We start from the raw sequence: 11,660 nt of genomic DNA, 5'->3' as shown, positions 1-11,660 counted from the left end.
GAGCCTCGTTTTCAGACCTTCGCAGTTCCTGTCATGGATTTCGCTGCAGAAAGAGTTCTGGTTCACCCACAGACATAATTCAAACGGTTTTAGAAACTAGAGATTGTTTTCTATCCAATAGTAATAATAATATGCATATTGTACGAGCAAGATTTGAGTACGAGGCAGTTTAATTTGGGAACGATAAATGTCCAAGTTGAAACAGCACCCCCTGTAGTGTCAAGAGGTTTAATTAATGAAAGCCCACTGGTCAATCAAACAGTCGTCTGGACATCTGAATAAAAGCTCAATGCAAAAAAGCYGAAAAAACACTATCGTCAACGCAACCACTGTTGTTACTGTAGAGAAGAGGGCCAAAGCTTTCTGTAGGTCTGAATATTATGTATCAACTTCATTTTGAACACCCCGGACATTCAAGGTGAGTGCATTGGCCTATTCATTCAATTGATAGATATAAATTACACTGCTAACTATAAGTAGCCTAAATATGAGTCTATATTATTTAGAGTAAATGATCTAGCTAACCATTTCCTCGGGTGGTGAATTAGCCCCAAATGAATTAGCCTATGTGATATTAGTGCCCAAAAAGATACATTTGTCTATCTCTATTGAACAAAAATTTGTATAAATCAGGAACCCTATTTTAGCAGTAAAATAATACAACAAAATTCATGACGATCACAGGTTTAGGTTGTGCTGCGCCATAAGCTGGGCCATCTCCTTGGCTGAAGGTAACTTCGGAAGAGGGATGAAATGAGCGGCCTTGGAGAATCTGTCAACCACCATCAGGATGGTGGTGTTGCCTTCTAACGGAGGAAGCCCAGTGACAAAATCCATGGAAATATGGGACCAGGGGCGATGAGGGACAGGGAGTGGCTGTAGGAGGCCAGACGGAGCTTGCCGCGGAGTCTTGCTTTGCGTGCATACCATCCATGTGGCGACGAAGGCCGAAACATCAGGAAACATGGTGGGCCACCAGAAGTGTTGACGGAGGAAAGCCAGGGTTCGACGAGTACCAGGATGACAGGTAAGCCTGGAGGAGTGAGCCCATTCCAGGACCTGAGACCAGACCAAGAACAAACAGCCGGTTATCCCCCCCCCCAAACAAGCGTCAATTCCCCAAACAGAAGCCGCCAAACAAGAGCAGGGAGGATGGTCTCAGATTGAGGGAGTGGCACTGTACAGTCAGGATAGAGCGTCCGGCTTCACATTTTTTGACACAGGYCGGTAGGAGATGGTGAAATTGAACCTGGTAAATAACAGAGCCCAACGAGCTTGCCTTGGGTTGAGGCGCATGTCAGTGCGGAGGTATTCTAAATTCTTATGATCCGTGAACCAGAAATGGATGTTCCGCACCTTCCAGCCAGTGTCTCCACTCCTCCAGAGCCATCTTAACAGCTAGAAGTTCCCGGTTCCCAACATAGTTCCTCTCCGCAGAGTTGAGACGATGGGACATGAAGGCATATGGATGAAGCTTTTGGTCCTGGACGGATCGCTGGGAAAGAACGGCCCCTACTCCCATGTCGAAATCATCAKCCRCAACCACAAACTGACGAGTCGGGTCCGGAAGGATGAGAGCAGTAGTAAATTGCTACTTTAGATCCCCCAAAAGCCTTGTCCGCTGCTTGTGACCATGTGAACGGTACCTTGGGAGAGGGGAATGGAGAGAGGGGAGCCGCCAGGTTGTTGAAATGTGCAAATCCCAGAAACCGTTGTAGCTGCACCCTGGACGTGGGAGGGGCCAATCCACCACCACTCTCACCTTCTCTGGATCCATCTGAACATTCCCCTCAGCAATAATGTATCCCAGAGAGGAGGTAGTGGAGCGGTGGAACTCACTTCTCAGCCTTTGCAAACAACTGATTCTCCAGGAGGCGCTGAAAGACCTGTCGAACATGGAGAATGTTTTTCCTGGGCAGAACGAGAGAACCAGAATGTTGTTGAAGTAAACAAAAAAAAGGAGTCAACATATCCCGGAGCACATCGTTGAACAGGGCCTGGAAGACAGGGGGCGCGCTGGGGTGTCCAAACGGCATAACCAGGTACTCAGTGTCCACTGGCAGTGTTGAAAGCTGTCTTCCWCGCGTCTCCTTCGCGTATCCGCACAAGGTGGTAGACATTTCGAAGGTCCAGTTTGGAAAAGATAGTAGCCCCCTGGAGAGGTTCGAAAGCTGAGGAGAGTGGTAGAGGGTACCGATTTTTAATCGTAACGTCATTAAAYCCTCCTGGAGGTCATGATACTCTGCGGGCACGGCAGGAAGAGCCGAGGCCGTACTTATCCCTGGAGGCAGATGTTTCGGAGAAGACTGTGCCGCCTTTAGGCAGTGTTTATGGCAGAACAAGCTCCAACCCAGGATGAAACKCGTAGTCCAGTCAATATCTGGGTTGTGTTTCTGGAGCCAAGAAAAACCCAAAACAGGTATGTGAGGGGACTCAATGAGCTGAATTGACTCAATGTGATTTCCAGATATCTGCATATTAAATGGGAACTGTGCTGTTCGTGACTCTAAAAATGGAGTGGTCGTCTAGTGTCCTGGCATCCATGGGAAGAGAGAGGAGTTGAGTAGGGAGACTTATTTCTGATACCAGGGTAGCATCCATGAAACTCATCTGCCCCAGAGCCAATAAGCACCCGGAGAGACTTAGAATGGTCTCCCCACAGCAAGCTCACATAAAAAGGAGTTTGGGGTAATGGGACTTAGAGGGTTCCCAGTCAGACTCGCCAGAGTACTTGTACCTACTAAGGATTCAGGTCTCTTTACTGGGAAGGTGGCTATGTAATGCCCTACAGCTCCACAATACAGACAACAATTAGAGCTTGTGGAAACGTTTCCACGGCGATAACCTAGCCCTTCCCAGTTGCATAGGTTCTTGTGTATCAAGCTCACCCATCATCGATGATTCTCGAGGGAGCTCAGGTGGCTTTGGATCCTCTCGGAAAAATAGCTTTCGGGGACTTCCGGATTCCTTGAAGATGAGTGAGGTACTGCGGATGAACGAGTGTGACCTAGGCCAGACCTCCTCTCACTCTTGCGTTCCCTTAGACATCAATTCAAATGGTGAGGGAATCGAGGTCTACCAGTAATTCCTGAGCAGCTAGCTCATCTTTTATCACCTCGGATAGTCCGTGAAGGAAGGTATCGAAAAGGGACTCCGGATTCCAGGCACTCTCGGCGGCCATCGTGCAAAAAGCAACAGCGTAATCTGCCACACTACGGGAGTCTTGACGTAATTCAAMAAGTTTTCGGGCTGCCTCTCTCCCAGATACCAGACACCTTCCTCACCTCTTGAAAAATAAAGGAGAGCCGCACACTCTAGGAGCTTAGATGCAAAAATGTAATGTCCAACGTTTCGACAGACAAGCTGTCTTCATCAGGGTATAATGAAAAACACTGCGGGYTGACTCGTTTATAAAGTGTCAAAAGACACACAGGTGTCTAATCATGGCCGGGTGTGGCCTGATATCATTCGTTAATTCTCATATTAAAATAGCATACAAAAAACATAAATGGATAGCGTACAATCATAGATACAATTTGGCTATATAAGCCTACAAACATTTACAATAGCAAAATCACAATAATCACAAGAATGGCTTCAGATCAAAGTCTATGTTGAGACTGAAGGGAGCAAGGGTCTTTAAATTAAAGATCCAGGCAGCCTCTCGTTTTAACAATAAATTATCGAGGTCACCCCCTCTCCTAGGGAGGGTGACATGTTCGATGCCAATATAACGTAGAGACYAAATCGAGTGGTTTGCTTCCAAAAAGTGGATCGCAACTGGGTAAGTCGAGTTTTTGCACCTAATGGTGCTACCTTCCTCACCTCTGTCATGAAATCCTCCAGATGACAAATGGTGGATTGTTGCTCCCAAACTGCCGTAGCCCAGGAGAGCGCCCTTCCCGACATTAACGTAATGATATACGKTATCTTCGATCGGTCCCAAGGAAACGAAGATGGCTGTAGCTCAAGAATAAGGGAGCACTGAGAACGAAAACCCCGGCAGGTACCAGGATCACCAGAATATCGCTCCGGAGGTGGTAAGCGGGGTTCTCAGGGGGAGCCGGGGTAATCTGTACAAACGCACCACTAATAGGAAAAAAGTTACTGGGTGGTTGTGGACTCTCAGAGGTGGCAGGCTGCCTATGAGCTAACTCCCTGATTTGCTCCATAATAGCCTTAAACCCTTGGTCGTGGCATTCCATCAGGTCCTGTAGTAGCTCCTCATGCCTCCCAATGGTGGCTCCCTGCAGGGAGACAGTGTGGCAGAGCTGGTCCAAGTCTGCTGGGTCTGTCATGGCCAGTTCGTACTATAAGGGCACAAGGCGAGACCTACATGCAGACACGGGAGGCAGATGGTTGGAGTCTGATATTTATTATAATCCAAAATGGTAGGCAAGAGAATGGTCATGGACAGGCAACAGGTCAAAACCAGTTCAGAGTCCAGGAGGTACAGAGTGGCAGGCAGGTGTCGTGTCTTTGGCATCATTAAATTGAAGAATGTTATTTTATCAAATCAATTCTCTGTAATTATTATTATTATGTGATCAAACTAATCATGTAACTGTAATTAACTAGGATGTTTTCCTAATATAACTCTTCAGATATTTTAATATCTGATCAATTAGTCTTCTAGTTAATTAATTATTATTTACCTCACGTTAGTCTCATTCCAAACGTCGTAAATTGTTGGTTATCTGCACGAACCCAGCCTTTACTATGAATCATCCATACACCAATTGTCCAGCCTTTACTATGAATCATCCATACACCAATCCATACACCAATTGTCTTACTAACTAAATAATCACAGAAATGCATAAACACACAAACAGTAGATACGGTTACAAGGAAATGATAGGGGAGGTTCCCTAGTGGGCTAAGCCATTATGACGGCTTGGCGGACAAAGCGAAGTTGGTGTGGACTGAGAAGGGCGGGAAAGACAAAAAGGAGGTTCCACACAGTTGATAATTATATTAATTGAAATGCTAATCCTTTGCACATGAACGCTCAATCATTCAGGAATAATTGCCATCAATATATATTTACGCTCAGTGGGTCGTCGTGATCTCTGTTGGAATTGTCCGTCTTTCTGTCGGAGAGTTCGTCCGAGCGTCTCTCTCTACTTCCCTGAAGTCTTCCGTGGTTAGAATGCATACTTCAGAGTACCATTCAGAATTGTTCTCATAGAATAGATGTTTCGGCGGTTGTCGGCCTTCGCATCCAATTWCTAGCTGCAGACTAGTAATTAGTATATAAGATTTGCTCTTATTCTGTCTTAATCGATAGTCTCAGAGTTTAACCATTTCCCGCCGTGTAGCCAATGCTCCACGTGGTATGGTTAGGAGTTCAACAACCATTACAACCTTAGCTTAGACTGAAGTTTTTGTGGTCTCTACTCAAACCTTTGCCCCCTCAGCTGACCGAGGTAAGCATGGTCTGAAGAGGATTTCTTCACGTGGGGGTTTTATTCATAACAGTAGAAAAGGGCTGTCCCATGAGCCAGATCATGTCTGTGCTCATGGGGGCGGGKCAATGACTTAGTTAAACTTTAAAGGGAATACAATTCTCTCACATTAACGGTTCCACATCACCTTACATCATTTCACAAATAGTTTCATCTTTACTAATTCATTTTATACAATAATTAGACGCAAACCTCATAACGGAGGCACCTGTATAAACAGAGTTATGGTAATGTATTGTCTTTCATGAGGTCACAAACATGAAACAAAATGGACCGGGTCGTAGCTGGCTTCTACACCGACCGTTTACACATTCTCCAAAACATGGATATTGTTCAGTTATCAAGTTCTGTGATGTAGAAGGAGTTCCTTTGTTCTCCCTATGTGTCGCTTTCTGCATGGCCAGMGGGAGAGAGTCTCCTCCAGGAATTTACGACCTGAGATAACAGAACCTGGGTGTAGGAGAAGAGAGAMMGGGAAGGCACTCGCTATACCCAAAGAGGGCCACYTCATGACACAGGTCAAGTGTTACGAATCCCTTTGGCCCGACAGTCTGGGGGGGGGYTGGTAATGGGACCCGTAACACAACTRACGCAAATTATAACAGTGACAAACGGTGAGAACGAAATAACACAGKCAACTTAATTACCGTCAAACACTCAGGGMTTATTTCTAAACACACGGTAAAGGGGGGCAGGAAAAGGGGCTGAGCTGGACCCAAGGAAAGAAATAATAAGTATCCAAAAATACCCCTAAGTTAGACTAGCCTACTTCACCAACAYCTAACTAACCAAAAATACAGTGGGTGGTCCGCCCAGTTCTAACTAGTGTTTTTAACAAAGTTTACCTACGGGTAGTGTATGCCCATGGGCGAACTGTCTGGTTACCCCCTTTTRCCACTATCAAAGAAACACTCAAACACCATAACAAAACCAATACTCACAGGTGGGGACAAAGTGACATGTAGTTGCAAACCACACAATGGATCTACAGACATATGGCATTGACAGAGAGATTGAGCTCTAGAGAAAACAACTGATAGGGTTTTTWAACCAAGGGAAAGGGACTGTGATTGGGTAAGGGAAAAGAAGCAGGTGTCTTCTGATTAGCGACTGATTGATGACTGATGGTCACCTGTGAGTAGGGGAGAAGGAGAGAAAAGAAATACACACAGGATACACACAGAATACCTGTATCCGTAACATCAAGGCAGGCAGAATGGTCAGGCAGGCGGGTACAGAGTCCAGAAACAGGCAAGTGTCAAAACCGGGAGGACTATCAAAAAAGAGAATCGAAAAAGCAGGAGCACGGGAAAACCACGCTGGTTGACTTGAACATACAAGACYAACTGGCACAGAGAGACAGGAAACACAGGGATAAATACACCAGGGAAATATGCGACACCTGGAGGGGGTGGAGACAATCACAAGGACAGSTGAAACAGATCAGGGCATGACACTTTGGGCAATGAGGAGCTCGGGATCTTACCCCCACGGCCCTTTCCCCCACCCGTTTCCATGGCAATTCCATTGTTTTGATCGAGTTTGATTGACCTCTTTACCGCATTTATGCTTTCACACATATATAGAACATGTGAATTATAAGATCTTTCTGCTCTCACACTAGTCCCCAATTTGTAAATAGTCACGTTAGGCTACTAAACAAAATAATGCTATAGTTTCTATAGTGATCAAAAAGTAATCAATAATGTGTCATTTGGAGTAATCCAAAGGATTACGTTGCTGATTACTTTATTTTACATGTAACTGTAATCATTAACGGATTACATTTTGGGGGTAATCAGCCGAACAATGCTGAGGGAGCACATACAGTATGACTGATTATGCCACACAGCTCACTCCAACCCACTAAACTAACCCACTATAACAACACTCACTAACCAAACTACAATAGCGACCCCACTTACTATAGCTAACCCATCGCCTACATACAGTGCATTCAGAAAGTATTCAGATTATTATAAAAAGTATTCAGATTTTTTCCACATTTTGTTACGTTACAGCCTTATTCCAAAATGGATTCCGTAGTTTTTCCCCCTCATCAATCAACACACAATAACCAATAATGACAAAGCTAAAACAGGTTTTTAGACATTTTTGCAAATGTATTACAAATGTAAAACTTAAATATCACATTTAAATAAATATTCAGACCCTTTACTCAATACTTTGTTGAAGCACCTTTGACAGCGATTACAGCCTCGAGTCTTCTTGGGTATGACGCTACAAGCTTGGCACACCTGTATTTGGGGCATTTCTCCCATTCTTCTCTGCAGATCCTCTCAAGCTCTGTCAGGTTGGATGGGGAGCGTCACTGCACAGCTACTTTCAGGTCTCTCCAGAGATGTTCGATCATGTTCAAGTCTGGGCTCTGGCTGGGCCACTGAATGACATTCAGAGACTTATCCGTTGTTCTGTCCTGTTGGAAGGTCCTGAGCAATCTAGAGCAATCTCCCAGTCCCTGCCGCGGAAAAACATCCCCACAGCATGATGCTGCCACCACCATGCTTCACTGTAGGGATGGTGCCAGGTAACCTCCAGACGTGACGCTTGGCATTCAGGCCAAAGAGTTCAATCTTGGTTTCATCAGGCAAACTCCAAGRGGGCTGTCATGTGCCTTTTACTAAGGAGTGGCTTCAGTCTGGCCACTCTACCATAAAGGCTTGATATGTGGAGTGCTGCAGAGATGGTTGTCCTTCTGGAAGTTTCTCCCATCTCCACAGAGGAACTCTGGAGCTCTGTCAGAGTGACCATCAGGTTCTTGGTCACCTCCCTGACCAAGGCCCTTCTCCCCCAATTGCTCAGTTTGGCCGGGCTGCCAGCTCTAGAAAGAGCCTTGGTTCTCCAAAACTTCTTCCATTTAAGAATGATGGAGGCCACTGTGTTCCTGGGGACCTTCAATGCTGCAGAAATGTTTTGGTATCCATCCCCAGATCTGTGCCTCGACACAATCCTGTCTCGGAGCTCTACGGAGAATTCCTTCGACCTCATGGCTTGGTTTTTGCTCTGACATGCACTGTCAACTGTGGGATCTTATATAGCCAGGTGTGTGCCTTTCCAAATCATGTCCAATCACTTGAATTTACCAAAGGGTTAGGGTTAGGGTTAGGTACTGCATCTCCGTCTGTAAAACTCCTTGAGTGGTCTGGAACTGGCTGTTATCTACCCAGGGCTCTGTACCTCCATCGGTACAATCAAGTTGTAGAACCATCTCAATGATGACCAATGGAAACAGGTTGCACCTGAGCTCACTTTCGAGTCTCATAGCAAAGGGTCCGAATACTTATGTAAATAAGGTATTTTTGTTAATATTTTTTTAATGTACAAAAATGTCTAAAACCTGTTTTCGCTTTGTCATAATGGGGTATTGTGTGTAGATGGACGAGGGGAAAATAATTGAATCAATTTTAGAATAAGGCTGTAACGTAACAAAATGTGGAAACAGTCAAGGGGTCTGAATACTTTCTGAATGCACTGTAACTAACACATTCACTATTAGTACTGCAATATACTGCTACTAGTACTTCTGGGCTATTTACTAATAATAATACTACTATCTAGTCTCCCACTGAAGGCTCCAATCAATTATCTAGAAAACACTACTGCACCAGCCTAAATTTTTCAACACACACTAACTTCTAAACTTCTTCTTCCACTAGATGCACCATCATATTTCTCTCCCCAAACGATAGCTTAAAACTTTTCTAATTCCTTGTGAGTAAAAGTATAGTTATTTGCGCTCGAATATGTGACCTAACTACCCCATACTCCAAAGTAATAAGGTTTATATAGTAGTCGATCAACGTAATCAGACCAGATATATGTTAACCTTTGACCATATTTCACTGCTTCAGTAAAACATTTGAAACGTCCTCCACTACCGCAAAAATACTTTTAAYGAGCCGAAGCAAGTCCCACAATTTTTCTTCATGGAAAATGACCTTCTAGTTTAGTTTAATAACTGCATTTCTAATTCAATTGAAGGGTTCCTGGGTCCTGACCAGGGAGGAGGTGACCCCCTCTCCCCTGAGACCAGCCGCCGAAGAGGGCCCTGCCATGGTGTTGGAGGGGGAGGAGGGTTGCCAGGTCTGCCTTGTCTAACACCCGCTCAGCAATACAGCCTGAAGGCTAAGTATGCAGCAGCAACTGGCGGCCCACCCCCTACCCCGCTGTCCAGTATGGAACAGGGAGCAGGGACACCCGGGAGACGAGGAGTGCTCCTCAGCGAGTACCAGGTACAGACTCTTCTCTTCTCTTTGTTAMTTTGGTTTTTAATTATTCTGGCTTGGGTTGCAAAATTCTGGTAACTTTCTCAAAATGTCCAGCTTTTCTGAATTCTGGAAAACCTGGGAATTTTGGCATTTTGCAACTCTCAATATGGCTAGTTTTGTATTCTTTTTAATATCTTATTCCTATGTATTTTTTTTGCATTCTTTGCTTTTATTTATTTTATTATGGACAGCAACTTGAGTTGGCGGCAGGTAGCCTAGCGGTTAGGAGCATTGGCCTAGTAACTGATAGGTGAAGAATTTGTCTATGTGCCATTGAGCAAGGCACTTAACCCTAATTGCTCCTGTAAGTCGCTCCTGATAAGAGCATCTGCTAAATGACTCAAATGTAAATGTATGAAATGTGCTATCCAATTATTATTATCCCCAGGGTCAGCCGCTACCTGCGTTCCTGCAGCAGGGGGGTCAGAGGAGACACAGTGCCAACACGGGGGAGTATGGCACTGGGGTCATCTACCCCCACCAAGCCCCAGGGAATGCCACCCGGCGTGCTAGCGACCCCGTCCGCTCCACCGGCGACTCACAGGCCCTTCCCAAGGTTGTCGTTGTTGTTGGTAGAAGTAGTAGATTAAATGACTAAGACTGCTTTATTGTTGTTGCTAGCTATGTATTTGAGTATTTACACTTTTTAAATAAATGTTCATTTGATTTTGTTTCCCAAGGTGCAACGCTTCAACAGCCTGAACAATGTGGCCATGATGGGCCGGAGGAACGCCCTGCAGCATTGTGGGTCAGACGCCAACATCGCCCGCCACATGTACTCGCCGCGGCCACCCAGCATTACAGAGAATGTCATGATGGAGGCCATGGCTACGGACTACCATGGAGGAACCACGGATGCCAGGAACCACTGCATGATGCTTTCCCCAGGAGAGAGAGGCTTCCAGGGCTACCAGTCCCACCACATGGGGGGTCCCACCAGCCTGTTATCACCCAGCCACGACAGCCTGGGATGCCCAGAGCAGGGCTACCAGACACAGGGACAGATGTTCATGCAGGGTGGGCACTACCAGGGCACCTCCAGAGGACCAGGTCAGGGCCAGATGGGGCAGGGGGTACCCATTCACCCAGAGGGGATGTCRAACATCTTGCTGCAGCAGGCTGAGTACAGTATGAGTACCTGCCAGCTTAGTCCCTCTGGACCACACTACCCCAGCCTGGACCAGGGTGGCCCCGATGGAGGTACAGGGGCCTGGGTAGAGAGCAGCCAGGTCCAGACCACTCATGGAGTTCTTCAGACAGAGATGCAGTATCAGGACCAGGGCTCTATGCAGGACCAGACACAGGGTCTGTACACCCAAGAGCCCGATGGCGGACACAAACTGATCATCAAACCAGAACAGCAGCAGTACCACCCAGCCCTAGCCAACCCAGATGCCTGCCAGAAGCAACTCCACCAACACCAGCAGCAGAGGCTCCATCCAGGGCAGACACCCATGCCCATGCGACCCATGTCCTCRCAGAGCGGTTACCCCCAGCAGGGGCAGCCTGGCCAGGGCATGATGAGGACCACCAACCTCAGCTGTGACTTCAATGGAGGAGGCATGGAGAACCAGAACCAGGCCTCCATGCAGCAAGGGAAGCAGCAGGGTTCCTTCCCCCAAAGCGGCGGCATCAGCCTGGGGTCGGCTGCGCTGGGTGCTGGGGGTCGCTCCCAGACACCCATGATGCAGGTGAAGGAGATGATGGTGAGGAACTATGTGCAGTCGCAGCAGGCTCTGATGTGGGGTCAGGGGCAGGACCAGAGGGGGATAGGAGTGGACGGGAAACCTCTTCCTCTGTCAGACAGCATGGACATGACAGGACAGCAGGTGACTTGTTTTCCCTCTCCCTTCTTCTTCTGCTCTTTGTTCCCCCTCTTTTTGTAAAGTGTTTTGTGACGTTT

At 46.5% G+C, this 11,660-nt stretch overlaps 1 protein-coding gene across 1 annotated transcript in view; it reads left to right on the top strand.

Moving 5' to 3' along the window:
* gli1 (GLI family zinc finger 1) overlaps positions 1-11,660 on the top strand; it is a 144,004-nt gene that overhangs the window by 127,046 nt on the left and 5,298 nt on the right. The window contains exons 14-16 of the mRNA XM_070445503.1: positions 9,471-9,721; positions 10,146-10,313; positions 10,438-11,586. Coding sequence (XP_070301604.1) covers positions 9,471-9,721; positions 10,146-10,313; positions 10,438-11,586 — 1,568 coding nt within the window. The remainder of the gene's footprint in view (positions 1-9,470; positions 9,722-10,145; positions 10,314-10,437; positions 11,587-11,660) is intronic.

Source organism: Salvelinus sp. IW2-2015, linkage group LG11 (genome assembly GCF_002910315.2).
Source record: "Salvelinus sp. IW2-2015 linkage group LG11, ASM291031v2, whole genome shotgun sequence".
NCBI lineage: Eukaryota > Metazoa > Chordata > Actinopteri > Salmoniformes > Salmonidae > Salvelinus > Salvelinus sp. IW2-2015.
The sequence above is the reverse complement of the archived record's forward strand: the minus strand, read 5'-3'. Positions and strand labels throughout refer to the sequence as shown.